The 25,088-nt window shown below is 45.9% G+C and overlaps 2 protein-coding genes across 2 annotated transcripts in view; one reads left to right on the forward strand and one right to left on the reverse strand.

Annotated features, from left to right (window-relative positions):
* Nucleotides 1-7,111: 7,111 nt before the first annotated feature.
* Nucleotides 7,112-11,883, reverse strand: LOC115071478 (collagen alpha-1(I) chain-like). Its single transcript, XM_029566810.1, has 3 exons — nt 11,809-11,883; nt 10,561-11,654; nt 7,112-9,519 (listed from the first exon to the last, which is right to left on the reverse strand). The coding sequence occupies exons 1-2, from the start codon at nt 11,881-11,883 to the stop codon at nt 10,893-10,895; spliced, it is 837 nt and encodes a 278-aa protein (XP_029422670.1). The 3' UTR covers nt 7,112-9,519; nt 10,561-10,892.
* Cacna1c (calcium voltage-gated channel subunit alpha1 C) overlaps nt 11,292-25,088 on the forward strand; it is a 617,044-nt gene continuing 603,247 nt past the window's right edge. The window contains 1 exon segment of the mRNA XM_017799802.2: nt 11,292-11,976. Within this exon segment, the coding sequence (XP_017655291.1) occupies nt 11,928-11,976 (49 nt within the window). The 5' untranslated portion in view covers nt 11,292-11,927.

A 25,088-nucleotide genomic window follows, 5' to 3' on the forward strand; every position in this document is an offset into this window, starting at 1 on the left:
ACACTACTCTCAGTAAAGGACCTTCGAGGTGAGTAGAACATGGTTTTTGCCCACGGACAGCTCAAAGTCTAGTTGGGGATTGAGGAGACAAATAAATATTCATAGCAATGTGACCAGTGCTTTAACAGATGTAACTGTAAGGTTTTTTGAATACACAGAGGAAGTCCAAACCATGACTTTTGGTTTGGTTGAAAACTAGCAGTTTGGGTGTGGGCAGGGAGAAAGAATGAAGGATGACTTTGGGCCCCGAGTCTCCTGGGGATGAGGAAGAAGGGAAGCATCCCTGCCTTTGTTCTCATGGAACATCTTGTTGGTATTGGATGCCAATGTGTGTACAGAGTGCTTGTGCAGAATATAAGTGGGTGCATGTGAAGAGGCAGCAGTTTGCCTACCTGGACACCACTGAACTCATGGTGGAATCAGATGTTTTCTTCAAGATAGTACCTTTCCATTCAGCTTACTCCTGGGGGCACAGCTATAAACTTGCCAGTGTCAGAGTGTACCAGGAGATCTTGAGGTTGGGCATAGATCTCTGTTTTGCTTTAATTTAAACAAAAGATGCCAAACGAAGTCCTTGTGTGATGGGAAATGTTTTTAGCCCCATGCTCCCGACCCTCTGCAGCAATGAGTCTCGGAGAATGGAGCTTGCTGCTCTGTTGTGTCAGAACATTGTCTGAGTGGGGCTGTTGCCGGATGCTTAGATGTGGAAGCGAATAACTAATGCAAGAGCCCCCAGTCCCACTCTTGGATTTGCTTTCAGAGATTTAAGGGAAATTTTTAAAAAATTTTTTATCACTTTTATTTTATGTGTATGTGTGCACTGCCTGCATGTAGGTAAGTGCACCCATGTCGTGCAATGCCCACGGAGGTCAGAAGAGGTTGTTGGATCCCCTAGGACTGGAGTTACAGACAGTTGTTAGCTGCCATATGGGTGCTGGGATTTGAACCTGGGTCTTCTGCAAGAATGACCAGTGTTCTTAACTGCCGAGCCATCTTTTTAAGATTAAATGGTTTCTTGGATAGAATTGTTGAAATTTAATTTGACGTTTTGAAACTTTTGGCAGAATTTCGTTATGGATGGCTAAGCACCATGGACGTGGTAAATGACCTTGATTTCCAGTTCTGAAGACTGGTTTCAAATGCATTCTCTGAAAATAGTGAATTCTTTAAATTTTTATTACATTTATTTATTTTGTGTGTCTGTGTGTGGGTGCATGTGCTCCATGATGCACGTGTGGAGGATAGAGGACAACTTAACTTTCAGGAGTTGGTTCTCTTTAGAATCATATGGGTTCTAAGGATCAAACTCACGTTGTCAGGCTTGGCAGTAAGTGCCTTACCTGCTAAGCCATCTTGCCAGCCCTGGGGTCTTTTTTTTTTTTTTTTTTTTTTTTTTTAAATTTCTCACTCTGTAAACCATCTTTCGCACCCCTGGGTTTTTTTTTTTTTTTTTTTTTTTTTTTTAACGGTCTCTCTGTGTGTGTGTGCGTGTGTATGTATGTGTGTGTGTGTGTGTATGGGGTATATGCATATATGTGTGTGGGAGTGCTTGTGTGCTTAAGTGGAGGCCAGAAGAAGGTGTCAGGTGTTCTGTTCTACTGCTTTCCACCTTATTCGCTTGAGACAAAGTCTCTCAGTAAATCTGGAGCTAGGTGGCCAGTAAGCCCTATCTATCTTTCTGTTTCCATTCCCCCATTCACAGCACAGGCGTTACAGGCCTCTGTGTGGTCATGAACAGTTTTTTACATTTTTCATGTGGGTACTGGGGGTTTGATCTCAGGTCCCCATGTTTGCTCAGCAAGTGCTCTTACCCACAGAGCCACTCCCCAGTCCAAAAAATGGAATCTTATGTACAGAAATGATGAACTACGTATGTCCATTTCAAACTAAAGTCCTTATGATGCAGGCATTCCAGCTAACTTCTAAAGAAGGAAATCCAAAGCCTCCTCTCTAACCAATAGATACAAATAGGGAAAGGAAAAGAAGGCAAAACAAGAGGGCTGGAATCATGGCTAATGATATGTGGGACCAGGAGCAATTAATGGGCGCTATGAAAGATTGTCAGAGACATGGAACATTTTATCTTCCTAGTAATAAAACAACCTGCTACTTCTATCCTTTTCTTACCAAATACACTAATATTTCATCTTGAACCCAGACCCTATTGTTGGGAGTTCCCCAGCTTACAGTTGAAGGAACTGATACGTAGAACATAAGCCTGACAGTAATAGGTACAAGCTTTGAACTGAGAGTTCATTCTAATGTGTGACCTTCGGCTTCTTCACTGTAAACAAAAATTCAGCACATCTAGATCTGTCCAGTAAATCTGATGGAAGGCCAAACTGAAAGTATTTCTCTGGAGGCTGAGAAACTGTAACTTTTGAAAGAGAAGACAGTGACATCCCATTGTTGGCTGTTTGGACTTTCTGAATTAAAAAAGATACTTAAAAATGGAATGATTATGTAATGGAATAAAATGCAAGTAACCTGGGGTCGAAAGGCAGCCCAGGAGTTCATGGGCAGTGGTAGCCTAAGGACAGTAGGTTCATGTGACACTTTGCAATTTCTTCCTCAAGGATATCGAGAAGATAAAAAACACTGTCAAGGGAGGCAAACTGTAGGTCATGTTGGAGATCAAAGACAGAGAGAGAATTAGAAGCCAGAGTGTGTTTGTTTCATGAACATTTACAAGCTAAGGTCCGAACCTTCCATTTTGCTCATGCGGAGGAGTATCCTGTGTGACGTTCAGGGGCAGCTTAGCCACAGCCTGCAGCTGAATGTAGGCCTCCAGGGTCTCAGCTGTGCCATACCATGGATTTCCATACTGCTTGCTTGTATATCCCTTCTGCCTAAAGTATGTACCTCATCAGACATTTTAAAGTTAACGTCTGAATTTCTTCATGACAAAGGCTTGCAAATGATGCAATTTCTGGTGCTTTGAAAATCTTGACAGTTTAAAATAAAAATGTTGCATCATTTTAAACGTCTCCAGTGAAATATAAGCACCATAGCTATCAGATACCCTCTATTATCCTTTCAAAAATAAATAAAAACCCTGTGTTTATCAGTCAAAGATGTTGACTCATTTCTTTTCCTCCTTGAAATTATATTTCCATTCCACTTCTCCCTTAAAAGTTTACCTTCGTATAATATGTATATATGCTTGAAAGTCTTTCACTGATCACACTCTCATGGTACATCAAAAAAGGGATAGAAATTAAAGTTAAATATTTTTCTGTGACCATAAGGCTTTGTGTTGCACAATTTTGGAATTCAAAATCCTTTCAATTTTTTTTTTGGCTTTTTGAGACAGGGTCTCCCTGTAGCCCCAGCTGGCCATCCATCTGGTCCTGGGCTTTTTAAAATTTTTTAAGTTTTAAAAAAATTTTATGTGTATGAGTGTTTTACCTGCATGTATGTGAGTGTACCTGTGTTGTGCAATGCCCACAGAGATCAGAAGAAGGCATCAGATTCCCTGGAACTGGAGTTACAGATGATTGTTAGCCACCCTGTGGATGGGGAAACCAACCCAGGTCCTCTGCAAGACCAGTCAGTGCTCTTAACCCCTGTGGCATCTCTCCAGCCCCCTCTTCATTTTTTTACATTTAAAACTCAATTTTAATTGGCACACAATATTTGTAATTTGTATAGTACAGTATGCTCATTAGATACACAGATTAAAAACATTTATACATAATGTACGTGTGGATATTATGTATGTATACATGAGTACGTGTATTCAATGATCATGGTAATTAGCATTTCCAGTTTCTCAAACATTGGATTTCTATGATAGTGTGGTAGGGACCTCTGAACTCTTCTAGTTATTTGAAATATACCATGGATTCTAGCTTGTCAGTTACCTTACTGTGATACACAGCACTACTACCAATTCTATCTAACTGCATTTTGGTACCTGTTATTTAACTTCCTTTGTTTCTCCCTCTCTTTCTACTTCTTAGTTTCTAGTGACCACTGTTTCATTATAGAAATTATTAATGTATAATTGAGCAAAATAATACAATCACATTATGAGCTCTTATAAAGTAACTAAAATAGTATTGGAAATATATCTTTTAAAACGATAGATGGTTGGAAGAGTGTGATCTCTGATTGAAGAGGCTTTCTGGACCTCTGAGCTTCAATGTCTTCCTTTTTGGTGCCCTGGAGGCCCTGATACCAGTATGTTGGCGAGAGGCAGATGCGCCTCCCTTATGCAGTGCTGAAGAGGGATGCTTGTGAGAGAAGGTAGAAGCAGCAAGTGGGCGCTGGCCTCTTTGGGTTGTCCTCTCTCTGGGGCTACGGTGGAGAGCAAATAAATGCTGGGCATCTGAAAACGGAGTCAACATGCACCAAAAGGGCCTCTTTCATATCAGTCTGATGAAGTTCTAAGCCGCCCCACTTTCCAGGCCCATCAGAGAGACTGTTAATATGCACTTGATTCCTCCACCTTAGAAGAGTTTACAGAAGCTACTTAGTAGAAACAGAGACTTAAGTATGCCTGTGTTGTCAGATTTTAAGAAATGAATGCATTTTGGAGGTTTTCAACCTACAGAACCCGTTGTAATGGATACTGACACTGACCAAATAACAAGTCATGTGCTGCACAAACTATAAAAATTCTATATATGACACTATAACACGATTGTTATGGATACAATATATCTTCACACAGGGACCAGTTGACTGATATTTCACTGACTGGACATCAACTTAACAAGGGGAACTTGGCAAACCCTTATTGCACAAAGGGCAATGCTATGTTATGACAATGAATTCTAAATTCTTGGGACTTCATATAATTGTGACTTCTTGATTACACTGTACATCCAAAAGCAGCCAGTGGGAGGCTCAGCTTCACAAAGCCACCTTGGGGTTCCATTTTATCATTGTGCCATTTGAATTCTGTGGCAGAAGAGGCAGGAAAATTACATTTTTTGAAAGTTACTTCATTGGAAGTGACGGCTGTTGCTACTATTAACGTTTTATTAGTCAGAACTTGTCCAAAAGTATGTCCAAAGGTGGGATGGTTGGGAAGTGCACTGAGTGACACTTCATAAACAATTTTAGTCAATTTAGGGAAAAATGATTACTAAGGGATGCTGTTTAATAATATCAGTAAAGTTATATCAATAGTGAAAACAATTACATAAGTTGAATAAAACATGAGTGAGTATGCTGGACTCATTGACCACTCCCGATAAGTATTAACATACAGTCACAATTTCAGTTTCATTAACTGAAGAAATGGCTTCAGTAAGAGTGTTTCCTAAAGGTTAAAGAGCTCACATTTGTTAGATGTGAGATTCTGAGGAAAGTGGGTGAAGGGTTCCCTCAAATATACGCCAATATCATAATCCACAGAACAAGTGAATCTGACTTGGAAAAGGGTCTTTGCAGATCCGTAAGGATCTTGAGGTGAAGAAATAAACTTGGATTATCTGATGACCCTTCAATCCAATGGCAAGTATCTTTATGGGAGTTAAGCCCTGACTATCTCCAAAGACCAGAATCTTAGCTTGGTTAGAAGTGCTCATCATAGCACCTGATGATTACTGGGTGCTATTAAACAGTGATTCTCAGTAATTCACTCACACTTTGTGTCAGGTACTAACACTCATAAGCACCTCTGAGCAAGTGACCTGGTAAAAGATGGACATGTTGCCCTGACACATCATTTAGGTTTGATTGATGATGTAGTCCCCTTATGTGTAACATGGAGCTTAGGCCTGGTCTGCTCACCTGTGGGGTTGTGGAAGACTCAACAGAAAGCTGCTACCTCTTCATCCAATGATGGATCTGAAGTTTCTGTAGACCAACAGGGCCAGAAGTAGGGGGAAAAAGCCATGAGATATGGGAGAGATCATGGTCAATGTAGACAGACACAGAGCATAAGGACAAATAGAATCTATATTTGTCTCTTACCACTTTGGACTTTGACTCTAAAACAAAGCTGGAATCTTTCTGCGAAGTTCACTACATGTTTCACCCAGGCCTCAGTAGCTAGAGGAGGAGGGAGGAGAAGGAAGAGAAGAAGGAGAGGTGGTGGGTCTCCCAACAGGATAAGTCAGGATGTTGAAGACAATCTGTGCACTGACCTTCATGGCATGAATGCTGCTGTGTCTCTTCCACTTCCCCAAGTACCTGTTGTGGACAACTGCAACCTGGAGCCACATAGAGACAGCTCTGGAAAATAAGGCTCCAGTGCAGCTAAGCCGACCAAAGTAGAACGACTACACTAGTGTTCCTTCCAGGTTTTGGTCTCTGAGGTGGTATGGCTCTGGGGACCCGTGGCAGAGGTAAAGAAGGTAGTCTAGGCACTGGAGAGATGGATCAGTGGTTAAGAGCACTGACTGCTCTGGCAGAGGACCTGGGTTCGAGTCCAAGCACCCACATGGCAGCTAACAACCATATATAACTCCAATTCCAGGGAATCTGACACTCTCTTATGGCCTTCACGGGCATTGCACGCACATGGTGCACTTCTATACATACAGGCAAAAAACTCATACGCATAAAATAAAAAGAAATTAGAAAAGAAGGTAGCCCGCTTGCCCTTCTGACTCATCCCTTCCTACTCTTGGTTTGACACTCACTGTTACCTGGTTTCAAATGCTCACTCTTATAACAGGCAATCTCCTGAGTTAGAAATTAAGGAATGAGATGTGGTTGGAGAACGTTTGCATTACATGGTACCCATTATGTCCTTGCTCCTAGCTCTCTGCCATCAGCAGAGTGACTGAAACATTAGTTAGGTACCTTGGAGTAAGCAAGGACAATATAGTGCATTAGGGCTTGACCCACTGGTCAGGAAATTTATGTTCTTTCATTTAAAAATTTTTTATTTTATGTGTATGAGTGTTTTGCCTGTATGTATTTCAGTGCACTCTTGCATGCAGTGATCCTGGAGGCCAGAAGTAGGTGTCAGATCTCCCGGAACCAGATTTAAGGACAGGTGTTAACTGCCACATGGGTGCTGGGAACCGAACCTAGGTCCTCTGGAAGGGCAGTGAGTGCTTTTAAGTACTGAGTAATCTCTCTAGCTCAGTTTTTGTTGCTATGACATAATACCTGACAAAAGAAGCTTAAGAAAGGAAAGATTTATTTTGGCTCATAATTTGAGGGTACAGTTGAGGGTACAGTCCAACATGGTGGAGAAGGCATGGCTGCACAATCTTGAGGTACCCTCACATTGCACCAGCAGTCAGGAAGCAGAGAGAGATGAATCTTGCTCTGCTGGCTCATGGAGTGGTAAGGCCCACAGATAAGGTGGGTCTTCCCACCTTGCTTAACCTAATCTAGATAATCCCTCACAGACATGCCCAGAGGCTTATCTCCTAGGTGATTATGTAACGATGACAATATTTAATCATCAAGAGGATTTCTGCAGTTGGGTGGCAACTTCAGTATTAAGCAGCTGTTAGGTGGGCAGAGGGACACTTTGGAGCTCAGCTTCTTTAGAGGTGTCCTCCCTGACAAAGCATTGGGGTCCTGGTCCCAAGTGGTATAGCTGTTCACAGGACAGAGCACCTGCCTGGTAGTCTGGTTCCCATAATTCTGGCCAGATAAGAGTAAAGATGAAGAAAAATTTATCTATTACTATAGTTCCCCAAGGGAGCTACTGCCAACATTTTGGTGTGATCCTCCATTGTTTTTTCCTAATTCAAGAATACACATGTAAAAGAAAGGGGGGCACTATTCTGTATATGATATTTGATAACTCCTTTTTCTTTTGGAGCTGTCTTTTTCCATGTCACTAATATTCCCCTTCAATACTATTCGTGTCATTGGATTTTCTTATATCCATGTGCCCTAGTTTATCCATGGAGTGGCAAAGAGACCAGGCGCTGAAGCCAAGCTGCTGAGGTTCAAATCAAAACACCGACAAGCGAAGAAACCTTTGTCTCGTTGTTTCCTCCTGTAAAATAGGAACAGAAGCAGTTTACATGGATGTCCTGAAAAGTAAATGAGCACATATATGTGGAACAATATTTGGAATAATTTTGTAATATCATTATTTAGCCAACATTTTGAGTATTTTGATTATTTTCAAGTTTTCCCACTCTCATAAATACACTGTAATTAACTAATTCAGTACACTCTTAATTGCTTCCAAAGGAAACATTTGTGGTCATAGAGTAGACTGTTATTCAGAGTAAATAAAGAACTAAGTAAACATTGAGTGTCCATATGTACAACGCATATGCAGAGGAAGGAACACAGTTCTTTCTTCAGATCTGGGAAGTGTGTGCATGGGGTTGGGGGGAAATGTGCACAAGTCCAATACTGTTGTGGAAAGCCTGGCAGAGATAAACACCCGGGGAGAGGGAGGAGAAAGGAAAGCACTTGTAGTTGGAGTCAAAGCTCTCAGTGAAAGAGAGGCAGGCTGCTGTTTCTGTTCCCACATCCCCACATCACAATTGGAGAATTTGTTACCTTGAAAAAGAACACCCAGGGCTGGGTTCCAAAGTTAGAAAGCAGAATACTGGTGTACATTGCAAGACCAAATATTTAAAAAATACCTTTTTCTGGAAAGGAAAGAGCACATTTAACAGCTGAAAAGAGAAGTGAAAAATGAAACTAAAACAGCATGAAGGTAATATTTTCTTGCTTGGTTTATACAGTGCCTACTTATAGAAAAGCTGGACCATCAATCAAGTCTGTAACCCCCTAAAACACATACACTTGGTTCTCAATTACATGGCATTTTGTGAAGCACATTTTGCAATCATTTTGCTGTTGTTATAAACTGTTCCGCTCTTGCAGCTCTACCACCTGCCACATCACTTTTGACCACCCTGCCAAGAGAGAGCAAGACAATATTAGGCACATGAATTTGGTGTCAGATTTTCCTGGGCTAAGTACTGGCTTTCCATTTTACCAGTTGGGTGCCCCTGGCCATGGTACATGAGTTTTAGTTTTCCCATCTGTGAAATGGGAATAATAACAATACCTATTTACACAGAGCACTTGGCAATGTTAGCCATAGGATACAATGGGGATGCAAGCCGATTTTATTATTGGCGTATGCAGATGATCAGCTACACTGGTCCCTGAAATCCAGGCCTACGATCCCCCTAAATGGGATCTGCATCATTTCTAATTTTCTTTCTGAAATTGGAGGTTGAAAGGTGAGGACTCACATACTAGGGTGGCAAAGAGACATCTCTTCTAACCAAAACGTTTAGACCACTACTGACAGTAGAATGAAGATGAGTGATAAAGCTTAATACCTCTCCTGGGGCACTCACATTTTAATCTGGTGCCAAAACCACTGCACAAAGGAAAGTGGGGGAGTGGTGAGGTTTCAGGTCTCAAGCAGTGGCCAGAGAGGCGCTTTGAGAAATACAGCGAGTTGCAGCATGCCTGAAGCTTCTGAGGCATGCATGCATGCATCCAGCCGCCCATTCATCCTTCACTCACTCAGCATGCATTTATTAGGTACTTGCTACCTACCAGATACTGCTCTATGCATTGATGAATAAAACTGTGTAAGACACCTTGCCTTCGAGCAGCTTCCTTTGAAGGGAGGCAGTTTACAAATAAACAACAAAATTAATGAATAAATAAGTCACACAATGTATTAGCCAGCCATTAGGGATTAAATGCAATGTAAAAGGCAGGGTATAAGACAGGAAGTGCTGGTGGGAGTTGGCAGTTTGCAGTATTTACTCAGGGTGAGATCAGGAGCTAGGTTTTCAAGAAGCTAAGGCATCTCTAAGATGTCTAGGGAAGGGACTGCAGTAGGCAGGACTAGAACAGAGGCAAGAGGCTTTGTGTGTGTGTGTGTGTGTGTGTGTGTGTGTGTGTGTGTATGTATGTGTGTGGTCATTTCTGATGTGTTTAGAGGAACCTGGAGGAGGAAGGGAAAGCAGTAAGGGAGGGTGTGATGGAAGTTGTACACTGTCCTGCCTGTAGTTCTTGTAGGTTATTGTGACTTTCACTAAGTGACAAAAGGGCCACTGGAAGGTTTGGGGAAGAAGAGTGCCATTTAAAAATGATTCTTCCAGTTGTGTGTTGAGGATAGACTTGAGGAAAGGAGGGGAGTGACTGGGGACCAGTCACTGCAGCGCCCCAAGTGCAGAACTTTGGCTCAGCCTTGGAAGGTGTGGCAGCAGAGGGAATGAGGGAGGCCAATAGGCATTCGGTCCAAGGCGAATTGTTTGATGCACAGATGTGAGGCAATGAGAGAAATCAAGTTAAGATGAAGCCAGGCTTCTTATCTGAGCGACTATGAGGATCAAGTGAATCGAGGGAAGACTGTGTGAGGCACAGGCCCAGATAGATGAGGTTTGAGCTGTTAGACGCTCATGTGGAGAGGGCTGGTTGGCTGGACTCTGGGATTCAGAAGAAAGGTCTAGACTTGAGATCTATATTTGACATAGGTTCTTGCTTAAAGGCAGGCGGATAATAGGGCTCTCTAGGGAACCAGGGGTCAGGGAGTGAGAAAGTCTAAGGGCCTCTAGCTACAGTGGGTTTCCCAGTGGTAGGCCCTTCCAGAAAGGACTCAGCAGCCCCATCTAGAGGAGCTGGGCTTGCAGGAGGTGCCACGGGTCCTACCTTGGCTGCAGTGAGTGCTGGAGAGATGTGCTCCACAGCTCCCGGCCAGGGTGGCAGAAATAATTAAGAGAAGTGGGTAAGTATATGCTGGCAGAACACGTGCTCGCCTGCCCCCAAGGAATCAGCAAACCTGGCTCTATTAATCTGTTCAGACATCTGGGCACCACCGCTGCTTTGCACGAGGCTCCGCCTCTAGGGCTCTTTCTCTCTCCCCTCCCATCTGCTGCCCATCCTCGCCTGTGTATGTCGCCCGTGTATGTCACTTCTACAACCGCTCTGATTGTAATTGATCCAACAGAATCACGGAATCACAGCTCATTTTGCCGTTTTGTTCACTCGATCTTAAAGAGACTGGGAGTTGGGCAAATTGTATTCCTTGTTCTTGGAATTCCGCTCACACAGCGAGGCCTGCTGGGCCCCTGAGGGCCGAGCAGCAGGAAAGCGGGGGTCTGCAGGCCAATCCTGGGCGCAACAGGGGATCCTGGAGCCTCGAACCCGGGGCTGCCCCGGCGCCTCTCGTGGCCGGAGGCCTGCACTAGTTCCCCGGCCGCCGTGCCGGCAAGGGGTTGGTCGGGTGGCGCGGCCGCGGGCGCTGAAGTTGGGCTCTGGTCCGCGCCTGGAGCGCCCCCCCGCCACATCTGGAAGCGTTCAGCGCGTCTGCTCCGGCGCGCCGGGCGGGCGCGGGCAGGGCGGGCGCGGGCGCGGCGGGGCTGAGCAAGGGAGGGAGGGACGGAGGGAGGCAGCGCCGCGCTCTCGCGCCCGGTGTCTCCCTCTCGCTGCCTCTGCAGAAACAGCTCCCTGCCAGAACGGCGCTCGGCGCGGCGCGGCCCGGAGCGGCGGCGCGGGCTTCCTGCGGGCGAGCCCCAGGTGTGAGCCGCCGCTTTCCATCCCCAGAAGCCGACCGGGCCTCGGAGCGCTCGCCCTGGGCGGGCCCGAGACGCCTCGGCCCCCTGGCGGCCTGGGGTCCGCCCCGCGCCGCGGGTCCGCTCGGCTCCCCCTCGCCTCGGCTTTGCGCCTCTTCTCTCTCCGCCTCTCCATTTCTCATTATTATTATTATTTTTTGTCCAAACGGTGGAGCGGCCAGAGGTGCGGTGCTAAATTCTTGGAAGGGGCCCGGATGTACTGAGGATGCTTTCCAATCTCACGAAAGGAGGCGGTAGTGGAAAGCAGCAGTTTGTGGTGTTTGGTGCAATAATGGGGATCAGGTAATCACCCCGAAGGGAGGAAGAAACACTGCGGATTCCCGGCTTCCTCGATTTGCGCGAAAGCCGCCGACCTCGGACGACGGATTCCTCCCGACCCGCTTCGGGGCTGTTTTTGCATTTCTTCCTCTTTGTGGCTTCTCCTTTCCAAGCAGTTTTTGGCCAATGGTCAATGAAAACACCAGGATGTACGTTCCGGAGGAAAACCACCAAGGTAAGCGGGGGGGACCCCGCGGCTTCGCCCAGCTCCTCCGGCCCGCGTTGCCCTCGGCGGATCCGGGTGCAGCCGTCCCGCGCCGCGTGCGAGAGGGGCGCCGACGCCGCGGGAGCCCCGGCCCGCCGGCCCACGAGCCCGAGCGGAAAATTCCCGCCCCTCCCCCCGCGGCCGGCTTCTTCCGAGCATGTGTTTCCCATGCCATTCCCGGCGAGGGGGAAAGTTCCCCAAGTGCCTGCTGCTCGCTACTGCCTCGCGATCTCTCTGCCTCGAAAGCCGGACCGCCGGGCCGCTGCGCCTGGCGAAGGGAGCGGCTGCTTCGGGGTCCCTCGCTCGGTCCCGGGGGCGCGGCTGGGAACGCGCGCGCGCACCCCGCCGTCAAGACACCCTGCACCCGGGTCGCGCCCCCCCCCCCCCTTGAGCTGCCCGGGGCCACGCTTCCCAGAGCCATTTCCTCGGGCAGTGCGCTCTGGGTCGCGGGTGGGGGGCGGGGATGCAGCCTTGAGTCTCCGCGCGCCTCCTCTCTCCATCTCTCTCATAACACCGCCCACCTCTTCACTGCCATTGACCCTGGGCCAGCCCACGCTTCGCGTGTTCCGATCCACACTCCTGCGTGGACTAGCATCCGAGAATGGAAGGGGCTAGAGGGCCAGCGGTGGGTGGGCTTTGCTTTGACATGTTTTAAGGAAATCAGGAAAGGGTGTGACTAGTTCTTCAGGCTCCATAGTATGATTGCCTGGCGTGTGTTCTTTGAGCATCTTCATCCTGGGCATCAAGTGCCACAGCTCCCGCTCAGATGGTGAAAGGCTTTCAGGTAACTCCCCACTTCCTGGAAACTTTCTCCTTCTTCTCCTCCTCCTCCACCCCTCCATTGAGAAGTTACTGTGTTTGACATAGCTCAGTGATTAAGGTGGTGGTGAGGTGATAATGCTAAATTGCCTTGTTCTCAAGATGCCTCTTTCTTCTGCGGGCTTTCTGCCCCTTGGGTGTAGTCTCCTTTTCCTCTTCCCCTCCGCAGCTTCCATCGCTCTTCCACTCCATGTCTTCCTTGGCCTTGCCAGGGTTCTTCCAAGTGATACTTCAGAGCCCAGCCTGGTAGAAGTAGTTTCCAGGTCTGGTGTTCAGCCTCTTCCCTCCTTTTGCCAGATCATCACCATTTGGGGATAGGGCCATTGCCTTTCCAGATTGGGGCTGCTGAGGAGCTTGCGGGCCTGCCTGGTCTGCCTCCATCCTGAAGCCTATTTGGGGCCAAGTGGCTTCCCACCTTGAGTGGCAAAGTGGGGGATTTTGGCCTCCTTGGGAAGAAAGACTTGGGTCATGGGTGCTAGGGCTTTGGGGTCACAAGAATAGCCTCTATCTCCAGTCTGCCTACTTGGTGCTTCCATCTGTCCCTATGTCCCTTTCCTAGCTGATGGAGTCATGGATGGATTCGGAGGAGGGAGGGAATGAGACAGAAGAGAGGATGGTATTTTTGAAGAGTGGGAATGGACTACCTCTCTCAGGTTCTGCCCACGTCCTCCATCTAAGCAACTCTCTCAGTGGAGGAGGACTAAGCAATACTGTCCCAACTATTACTACTGAGAGCAAGACATTGTGGTCCTAACAGGTACGTTCATAGTTTGCTAGATCTCCTTGTAGTGGAGGATAAACCTCTTCTTAGCTTACTTCCCTACTCTCTTTTCTTTTGCCCCTTGCTCCTCAGCATCATCCCAGAGCTCCATGCAGGGAGCAGGCTTTAAGAACAGGAGCACCAATGCTGCAGGTTGTGGAGAAGGATGTAGGGGAAGAGAGGAGGGAGCAGTGGCCAGGAGCTCTACCTTTCCAGCAGGAAGCCAGCGAACACTATAGGAACCTGGATGCCACTGTCTTCCATCAGAGCTGCAGTGGTTATATAATTCACAGGAGCACTTTTGCCTCCATCCCCAGATGCGGTTCTCAGGTGAAAGAGCACCAGGGTCCTTGTCCCCCTCTACCTCCTACTTCCTCTTCTTTGATTGGTTAGACTTCCTTTGGGGAGGGATGGGGATGGTGGAGAAGTGGGAAGGATTTACCTGGAGGAGTATGACTAGTTACAAGGAAGAAGTGGCTGACTTAGTAATTCATGGATGAGGAAGTGTAGTTGGGGGCTAGAGTTTCAAGAGGCAGAGAGAAGAGCCAAATGATGACCTCAGAACAGCAATGGTGACCAATCAGAGTGGAGAACCAAAGAAGTTGCCAGGTGGTTGCTCTCTTCTCTTCTGACTGGCTTGAAAGCACCGAATGCACCTCCTTTGCCCAGCTTTTCAGTTGCAGTCTGTGTGCATACACATGCTAAAGGTCAGACCACGGGGGCCAGAGGCCAGCTCCTCAAAACAACCTGGAAGTTGAGGGAAAGATGGACTCTGACCTCAGACTTCGGGCTTCGGGCTGAGGTGATACACTCAAGCTATGCCTTACTTCTGGTTCCCAGTCTGCTCAGGTACCAGGCCAGCCTTCCACCTTTCTAGGCTGATAATCCATTGTGAGCTCCAGCTAGCAAATGAGTTTCTTAGTAGTCAACCACTTAACACATAAAACATCGTAATGTCCCTTATCTGCTGGAGGCAGGGCAGAGGGGAGAAACGTATTCTGGGAGGGGAAAACACTCTGCCCTTTTCTTTAAACTACTTAGCCATCCAACAGAATAATAGTCATCATTTTAAATGAAGTAATAACAAAATAATACAGTCAATTCTTTTTAAATAGAGATCTGTGATGCTTTCCCCTCAGCTGGTGCAGGTCGAGGAAGCTGAGATCAGTTTCTCTTTCTCTGCACGCTGCACGGAGCAAGCTAGAGAAAAGGGGCTCTTGAGTTCCAAGTGCTGTTCCTGGTAATATAGCAATACAACATAAGGGAATCAAAGTCTTCATTATTTCCATAGAATCCATTTTAGTGGTAGTTAAACATGTGTACACACACACACACACACACACACACACACACACACTCAGAATTAGAAAGAACTAATGTACCTCACTGACCCTGGTCTTATGCAAAGGAATGTTGATGATGCAGTCTCCTAAAAAGGTTTGAACTTTTTTTTTTTCTTAAACCTCATGTTAAGTGCAAACTCATTCTGGGACAATAGATGCCACAGAGATAGTAGTGATTTGTCAATGCAGTGGTGAGCCACTAGCCCCCTGAAGTCTTGGAGATGACTTAGTATTTCTTTAGTCCTCTCTTCTACTCAAAACGGCTTTGGGTGGACTCTTCTGTGAAAAAATCCACTAAAAGGGCCCTAGGGGAGACACAGTGGAGTTTTTGAGACCTTGCTAATCTTTGGATTCTACTTCCTGACAGAAATCCACTCTCAGCCCAGGGGTTGGATGTAAAATTGAATGTAGTCCTGTGTGAACAGATGCTACAGGACCTGCAGTGAATCTGATTTCTGCCTCTCCCAGTAGGTGGTGCTACAGGGCTTAAGAGTCAGGTCAGGGTCTCCAGGGCCAGTCAGATGAGGAAAGACTTTGGGGGCACGGAGACAATTTCCGGTTGGAGCTGTGCCTGCTTCCTCATGCATATACCTGCCCTGGTGCAGAAGAACTGAAGACCAGTATGTGTCTCTATGGTGCTATACACCCTGTAGGCCTTGCAGAATGAGGGCAGCCCTGTGTCCCTCCACGGCTCTTTCTTCCAGAGGTCCTGAAAACCCCTTTGGATTTCTCAGGTTCTGTTGCACTTCAGACTTCTGCTCACCTGGGGCACAGACAGTATCCTGCAGAGCCTAGAGGGAGCCTTTGGATGGGGTGGCTGAACATACCATGGCCACATGTTGACTTCTGTCTGGATTTGAGAGGGATGGTGGGCCAGTGGTTTCCAAGCTAGACAGACTGAGGCAACCTGAAAGTGGGGACCTAGAGATGCTAACCTGTGGGGTTACCACGCTCATCAGTAGCTCCAAGGCAAGAAGACATTTCCTTAACTTTTTAGGGGGAAAAACTACAAGACAGATGGATGAACTTCACAGCTGATTTCTGCCTCTGCCATCTCCTGCTGGATTAGGAGACCCAGGCTAGGAAGTCATTGAGGTCCATTCTGATCTTAAGTGCTATTTTCCAACTCTTGGTATTTTCTTCTCTGTGTCTATTTTCCTTGGTTTCTGAGTTGCTCTGGCAAGTTCTGAGGACCAAGGAACACTGACTTAGAAGGGGTGAGTGGCCAGTGATGCTTTCTTCCTTTTACAGTAATTCTGCCTGCCTGGTGTTAAAGCTGTGGGTGATGTAGGAATTATGGGTCAGACAGCCAGTCACATCACAGCTTTCTTGTTGGCCCCCTGAGGAATGAAGAAAACAATTTAACTTCTAATACACATTAAAGAAAGCCCATGGCTTGTTGTAGAAACAAGCCTGAAGACCAACAGCAAGACTGATTACCAAAATAATCATAATTTAGTCTGCTTCTAGATTCTGTCCTCTCTCTTGGCTAGACTCATGTTAGGCACTACTGAGGAGAGCAGAATAGACTGAAAACGAAAAAAGGCATGGGGGATTTTGTTTTGTGAAATATTAGGTGCTAAATATGTAGCAACATGCTAATCATTCTGGTAACGAAACGATACTTGGAGTCATGGCTGTCAGCATTAAAATAATTTAGTCAACACTTGTTTACTGCACCTCAAGGTTAGGCACTGAATAAAACAAGTAGCAGTGACAGGACCGTGACAGGCTCCCTCTAGGAAAAGAGGCATGATTTCAGTGCCTTTTCAGTCTAGTGCCTAGGCTTCAGCTAGGCCTGTTGCAGACCGAGCAGAACTGAGGGTGAATACAGTGATCCAAGGAGCTGAAACCTGTGTCTTTAATCTCTAGGTGGTCGTATGCTGCCCATGCTCAGGCTTTGCTGATCCTATGTAAGTGCGGCCCAGGAGGCCTCCCCAGACCCTTGCTGCTCCCACAGTTTTGAAATTCTCAGAAGCAGTTACATCTCATAGCAACAAGTGAAATGGAGCTGATTCTGTGTCATCCTCTTTCTCCAGGATATTCCAGGGCCTTGCTTCAGCTCCCAGTGTGTGCTGTGTGGATGGGGATCCCAGTAGGGTGACTGGGAGCCTAGGGTGATCTCACAGAACAGGCAGCTGTGAAAGGGGTGGAGCTTCAGAAAGTCAAGGTCCCTAAACAGGACCATGCAAGGGAGCAAGGTCGCAGGGGACTCAGTTACCACTTGTGGACTTGGACTCACTCTAAGAAGGAAGTTAAGGGACTGTAAGGAGGGAAGTCTGGGCCTGGGCTGCTGAGAGTCAAATAAAGGTTGAAAATAGACACTTTCTTTCCTGAGGGAACCAAAGGAATAGTTATGCTGGCTTTGGGCAGAGGATATTTAAAAGTGGGGTGGACTGGCAAGAACCCAGCCCCTCTGCCTCTCCCCTTCCAAGACCTACAAAATGGTACGCTGCATGATACATTAGCTGCAGAGTTGTTTTATGCTTTGTGTTGTTGTTGTCGTGGTGGTGGTGGTGGTGGTGGTGTGTGTGTCTGGGATGGGGATGGACTGATGTTCCTCGGAGGGCCTATCAAACATGGAAATAGATATGATGTCTCTTCTGGAGTTTACTTTCTAGGCTTAGAGCATTTGGTGGGTAAAGGAGCCTCAGGGAAAAATTCTCATTTTTATCTGTGAAAATAGAGGCTCCAAAAGGGTCATGTGGGCTGGATGTGACTAGAAGTTCATATCGAGGCTCTGTCCTCCTGACTAGCTGGAGGGTTGGTTGCATACCCTGAGAGCATTGCTTAGAGTTTCTGGTTGAACTGTGTGTGATGAACCTCTCCACCTTTCCCTTTCTTCGCATCTCCTGCCCCCACTTTTGTACTGACTTAAACTAATGTCTGAGATGTTAGATTTAGGAACAGAGTTGGGACAGGGGTGGGAGGTATCTGTCATTGGAAAGGTTTAAAAATAATTTCTCACTAGAGTGAAAGTTTATACATGTCCACAGGAGCACCTGCAAAATCATGATTTTTTTTTTTTTTTTGGTCTTTTTGAAGCAGGGTTTCCCTGTAGCCCCAGCAGTCCTGGAACTCACTATGAAGACCAGGCTGGCCTTGAACTCACAGAGATCTGCCTCCCAAGTGCTGGGACTGCAGGCGTGCGTCACCACGCCCAGCTGCAAAATCATGATTTTTACCCTCTAATAGATGTGCCCTTGAACTGTTTTCATTTGCCCACTTCCCTCCTGCCCCAAGCTCAGAGCGTCGGAGTTTGAGAAACCACCACCCTGAAGCAACTTTGACAGCATTTTGGCACTTCACGGGTGTCAGTGGAGGATGGAAAGATGAAAATGGAAGAACAAACAAGAGTTTGAGGTGGGCTGGTTTATACCAGAATAATCAGGAAAGAAGTAATCATTCAGGATAGACCCGGTATTCTGACGTTTAGAGAGTCTAGTGGTTCTCTCGACAGCTGTTAGCCACCTTGGCCAGTAGGCTCCCAGGACTAAGGCTCCATCTGCACCGCTGTTCCAGCTTGAGGGGCATGACCCCGTGGGCACATTATGCTACCCGCTGTGATGCCGCTACCTTCACACAGTCACAGCATATGACTCCCTGCCTTTAGCTCCAAGTCCAAAGCCAAATGGGCCAGTCTTTTGATACACAGAATATATACAGATAAAAGCAGAAGGGACACCAACCTTCGTAAACAAATTGCTTCCCTTTCTAACGTGAATTCCCTAGACCTCCTCCCCACTGCCCAGCAGAGAAGTGCAGACTATGTGGGAAGGAATACTTTGTTTCAAAAAGAAACTTTGCTTTTGGGAAATGGACTAATTTTTTAAAAAAATGGTGAAAGTACTAGAGTTTTTTTTTTTTTAAGTAAAAGTAGTAGTTTTGTGTGATGCCTTGAGATGTTTATCAAAATAGGAAAGGGCTTGTGTCTCATTTTAAGTCGAAGGATTAGCTTTTAATTTAAGTAAAAATAATCTCATCAAAAAGTATGCTGGGAAATTTTTGCAGTCTACTTCACAGTGCTTGTCCAGATCCTCTGGGCCTGTGATCTGTAGAACCATCTAGGTTTTAATTTTTATTTAAGGGGGTAAAAACTCCTGAAGCATGCCAATCTTTTATATTTTTACAATGGGTTGGGAGTATTCCCCGGTGTCTACTGAATACCTAACATACTGCACGTACAGTTCTTGGTGCCTCACATACTTAATGTAATTTCATCCTTACATCAATCTTACAAGGTGGGTGGTTACCATATTTTTTAAGAAATTGAAGACCAGGCTTTAAAAAACATTTTTTTCTATTATTTCTCCATGTGTTAGCTTTCAATTATAAAATATCTGAAATACTCCACTTATAAAGAGGGAAAGTTTCTTTTGGTGCATGGCTGCAGAGGTTTGTTGTCGCTGGTCTGTTGGCTCCATTGCTTTGGGGCTGTGGGTGAAGCAGAGCATCATGGCCGGGAGTGTGTGTTAGGAGCAAGGATGCTCACCTCGTGGCTGCTGGGAAGCAAAGAGAAAAGAAGGAGCCAGAGTCCCACATCTTTCCACCACACCCCACCTCCTGAAGGTTTCAGCACCTTTCAGTATGGCTGAAGGCTGGTGACTAAGCCTTCAACACTGGAGTCTTTGGGGACATTTCAGATCCAAACTATAGTGCTTCATATGGAGAAGAATTCAAAGAGAACCCACTACCCACCTACTTTGGGGAAACTACCTTAGCCTAACCTCACGGAACCTTGCTTAGATTTGCTTTGTGGAGATGCCTGCTCCTGCTGCACTGGTGTCATGGGGGAAGAGCTGAGGTGGAGGTCTTCTGTGACAGCTGCTTCAGGGCCTCTCCCTGGCCTCCTCTCTTCAGCCCACATTCTGGCTGTTGACTTCGGCTCATAGTTTCTGCCAGGCTCTCTTGGGTGTTCCAGTTCCCTCTATGGACCAGTCTTAAGGCCTATGGCAGTGTAGCCTTGCTCTAGCCTGTTCTTGGATAGTTTTTGGTGACCCTCCTGGAGGACAGACACACTCCACTCTACAGCAGACTTCTTTGGTGTTCACTTGTCCCGTCCATGAGCTCCCCAACAGTATGCATTGTGTATTGATTGCTTTACCTTTATTTATTTTTTTGAGATAGACTGGCCTTTGACTTGCTATGTAGCTAAGTCTGGTCTTAAACCCCTGATCCTTCTGCCTCTATTTCCCAAGTTCTGGGATAACAGACATTTGCCAGCATGCCTGACTATTTATTTGTTGGTTTATTGTATTTATATTATCTTTTAAAGATTTTTTTTTCTGTTGAGTAATCAAGCACAAGCACAATAGCCAATGTTTGAGGGTCTCTGGAATGTCTCTGGTCAACAACTTCAAGAGAGGGAGTCCACTCCAAGCATTGGGCTGTTCATTTGCTAGCCCATGGTGTCTGTTAGGGCCATTGAACCCCTGTGTAGGGTAACTACATTTAAACTCTTTTATATTGTGCATGTATATAGCAAAGTAAGCTCCTACAATAGGTTTCCATATGACTCTTTCAAAAGACAGTGTTGTCCCACCCCTTACTCCCTCTTCTCCCTTACCTTTCCATTCCAAACCCATTAAACCCGTCCTGTCCACTATTCCCGTTTCCTACTATATCACTTCATTCTGTCTTCCCTCCCATAAACTCTCTCCCATGGTCCCTTGTTAGTTTCTTGATCTCTAAGGTTTTTCCAGTTGAAACACACCTATCTAAAGACAGAAAGCTAGCATCCACTTATGAGACAGAATATATGACATTTTTCTTAAGGATAGCTCTATACTTGAGAGCACTTGGGAAATACAGATTAGACTTGATAGACCTTCAAAAAAAGAAAAAAAATAATAGAGGACATGATGTCAGGGAGGGGCTAGTAAGATGGGGATGGAGAGGGAGAATTCTCGAAGGTCTGGATATGGTCAGAGTGTATAGTGTGAAATTCTCGAATCAATAAAACTATTAAAAAAGAGCCAGGTGTGGTGGTACATGCCTTTAGTCCCAGACCTTGGGAAGTAGAGATAAGCAGATCTCTGTGAGTTCAAGGCCAGCCTGGTCTTCATAGCGTGCTCCAAGGCCAGCTGGGTCTACAGGAAGACCCTGTCTCAAAAAGACAAAAAAATTGAGATTTATTTTTATTTATGTGTATGCGTGCGTTTCAGTGTGTATGAGTACACATGTCTGCAGATGCCTGCAGAGGCCATATTTAGCACTGGATTCCCTGGATTTGGGATTACAGGTGGCTGCGAGTCGCCTGATGTGGGTGCTGGGGACTGAACTCAGATCCTCTGGAAGAGCAGCCAGCACTCTTAACTGCTGAGCCATCTTTCCAGCCTCTATTTATTTTTAAATAACAGCGTTGTTGAGTTGTTGTTTAGATATAATTCATATGATATGGCATGTATTCATTTCAAGTGGCTTTTAGGATGTTTAAAGTTATGGAATCATCACCACTATCTAGTTCCCAACAGTTTCATCACCTCAGAAGGAAGTCCTATCCCCTCTAGTGATCACTCTTCATTTTCCCTCTGCCTCTTGGCAAACAAGAGTTTACTTTTGTTTCTGTGGTTTCTTATGTTCTATTGACAAAATGATAATTCTGTAAGTAGAGTTATACATGTAGTTATTGGTAGTACATGGGAATCTTGGAATGACAATCTAGGTATGAAACGATAGAGTTCAAAGGAAGAATGAAAGTAGTTTGAGGTAGGATTAAACACTTTCGCTGAAAAGTGGGTTCCAGAATTTTTTTCTAAGCTTAGGTAAGTGTGTCAGTAAGACTTAGGTCTGTGAGTCAGACTTCCTGATGGGTAAGATCTTTTAAAATATATAATGTAAAATGAGCCATTTTAATCGTATAATCCAGTGGCTTTGAATGTATTCACTGTGTTGCACACCACTATCCCTGAACTTTTTCATTACCATAAACAAAACTTCTCTAACCATTAAACAGTATCTCCCTACCCCCGCCACTTCTCCTTCCCTCAGTCTCTGGTAACTTTTAACCTACTTTCTGTCTATGAATTTGCCTGTTCTAGATACTTCATGTACGATTCTTTTGCATCTGGCTCTTTTGGTTAGCTCAGTGTCTTCAAGGCTCAGCCATGCTGCTGCATGTGTCAGACCCCATCCCTTTTTAGTGCTGAATATTACTTTGTAAGTACATCTCAGTTTCTTTTTCTGCTCATCTTTTGGACACTTGAGTTGCCTGCCATGCTGTGCTGAATGCTAGAACACAGGCATGTGTTTGCATTCCTTTAGGTGTATACTTAGAATGAATACCTGGGTCTGAAGTATCAAAATTGTTGTTCTGGTCACCTCCTTGTGCAGGTCCCCCACTTTGAATTCCTTTGGCTGAGAATATGGCCTTAGGAAATCCCATTGTGTCTGGAGTAATGGTCTGGTGCTGGGGACTCCCAGCATCTGTGCAGAGATTTGACATTAACTGCTTAACTGCTGAGCGGCTGGCTTTTAAGGACTGGCCATTTCTGCCCTGTTAGTGAAACAATGACGATCTTGCCTCTAGTTCAGTTCACACTTCTCTGCTCACTGGGCTTTGTAACTCAACAGGAAATGGATGTTGGCAAGAAAAAACTATTTAGTCTGTTTCTTCTCCTCTTGCCTTAGTGAACTGTGTGCATCTGTGCTGGCTGAGGGGTACTGGACCTCCTGGTTGATGGGTCTCTGCCTCTAGCCATAATGCTGCCTTTGGGAGAAATAAAATAGCATCCTAAGGCTCTTACCTGATCTGTACCCAGCTAAGAACTACGCAAGGAAGGTAAACATGTGAGAAGGAAATTCTCTCTCTCTCTCTCTCTCTCTCTCTCTCTCCTCTTCCCCTCTCAGATCCAGAAACAAGGAAGGCACAAAGGAGGAGAGCCAGGATGACAGAGCAAGGGAAATAGTGGCGTGTGCTGTGGGGTGATGACCAAGTGAACTTTCTAAACTTGTGGCAGCTGCTTCTGCTAATCATTTCACTTGAAAGTAGTAATAGAATTGTACTTCTGCCTTTGGGTGCTGCCTTGGCTGAGTCCTCCCACCAGAGCCCAGTGTGTGGATGTGGACTGCACAGGCTCAGGGTGGTATGGGAAAGCCTAGGCATGTGGTTTGACCCTAGTGTCCTCCATAATGGGGGCTCTGCCTTCACATCTCTACCTGTTCTTGCCTACCTCTGGCCCATGTGCAGATGTAGAATGTAGCTACAGTGTTGCTCTCATTTCTCCTGCTCTGGTTGTCTTCTCTAGGAGATATCCTGGGGATCCAAGTAGATTACTGTGACTCATAGCTCATGTTTGGTCTGCGCTGGACAGGATCTTGCGCTTCTGGTTTTCAATTATTTAAAAGGCAAAAAATTTGACCTATGTCCAGCTGTCTGAAAGGCCTGAAGATAAGACGCCTTTTCAGGATAAATTGCCTGTGAAATGTTTCTGAAAATGAGGTACCTCAGGCCAGTTGTGATGGAGACAGTTCTAAAGGACTCTCCAGCTCCACATAGAATGGAGGATGGTTGATAATTGATAGAAAGTTACAGGGCATCAGTTTCTTGAAAGACAGTTTGCTCATAGAATCTCTGGCTTCAAGGGGCCCTTCAGGGTCACAGGCCTTTAGGCATCCTCCCACTAGCAGAGATAAGACATATATCCATATACAGAGACACAGATTCTAGGGCTGTAATGGAAAAGCAGACTAGGTTTGATGTTATAAGGTGGTAAAGATAAAGGTCCTTTAAAGAAGGGTCGAATGTCATAGTAATAAACTGCTCCCTAAGTTCTTACCTTTATACCCATTGATTAGTGTACCTCTCAACATTCATCAGAGAAGCTCCTTTTTACAGTAGATGGTGATTAATATAAAGACTCACTACTGGACAATGTGTAGAGAATAAGAGACTTTAGAGTGCTCAGCTCTAAATGGGACATCTGTATCACATTCCCCCTAACGCTCAGGGATCACCATGGAACAGGGGGTAGAAAGAATGTAAGAACCAGAGGTGGTGGACATCTATAGTGAAAGTGTTTGCTGAACACAACAGAACTGTTATACACATGAACTCACAGTGGCTGGGACTGTATGCAGAAGATTTGTACACCAAGCCATTTCAGCATGAATGGGGGAGGGTTCTTGAAGTCCTGCCTCTCTCTGAGGAGCTACTAGAAACTGATGGCTTCTGGGCAGGGATGGGAAAGTATTTTATTCAGGAGAGTGGTCCCCAAGAGGCTACCCATGCTCCAGTGGATGGTCCTACATTTATGCATATAATAGGCAGCACTAAGTGGACTTAGGATAGTGGGGCAGAAAGAGCCTGAAGTTGGTTCTTCAGGGTCTTGATATGGGGCACCTGGAGTTCAGGCTGAACCTGAGGATAATGGAATAGGTAACAGTCATAGGGACTTAAAGGAACATCTAGAGAAATCACTAAGGCTTCCCAAGTCCCTGAAGGAGCTGACTCAGGTCAAGATGCATATGCTAGGGACCAGCATTTCTAGAGAAAGGCCCCTAGAACTATGTGGCCAAGTGGGCAAAGGACTCTGGCCCTGCCAGGAGACGGGACAGATAGAGTTAATGCAGGAGAATTGGGATGACCCTGAGCTAGTCGAAGTGGCTGGTGGAGTGGAAGTCATAGGATGCTGGCAGGAGCTGGGGAGTCTAAGCTGTCTAGCATGGCTCTGTTCCCACAGTCAGGTGGCCCTTTCACATCCTCTGAGTGGATGTACAGGGCAGAAAGGCTTTGTTTGGGAAGTTTGGAACATAAGATGGCAAACCCGGGAGCAGAATGGCTGCAGTGTAATGAGGTTACGGGCTATAGTTTGAATCTTAAGTGTCTATCAAAGGTCCACTTGTAAAGGCTGTTCATGGTGGTGCTATTAGGAGGTTAGAGTACCTTTAAGAGTTGTAAGGCCTAGTGAGAGGTCTTTGAACTATTGAGGGGATGCCCTCCAAGGGGATGCCCCTTCTTTTTGACTTCTTGGCTATCATGTGAGTGGGTTTGCTCTGCCATGTACATCTGACACAGCCCCCAAATAATATCTCAACTGATGGAAACTTCCGTACACACTCGAGCCAAAATATGTCCTCCTTTAAGTTAGTTACCTCAGGCATTCACTATAAGCACAGCTGCCTAGTCCAAATGGGGCTTAGTGGGTGTAGGATGTACACAT

Source organism: Nannospalax galili, unplaced genomic scaffold, assembly GCF_000622305.1.
Source record: "Nannospalax galili isolate Female #2095 unplaced genomic scaffold, S.galili_v1.0 scaffold199, whole genome shotgun sequence".
Classification (NCBI taxonomy): domain Eukaryota; kingdom Metazoa; phylum Chordata; class Mammalia; order Rodentia; family Spalacidae; genus Nannospalax; species Nannospalax galili.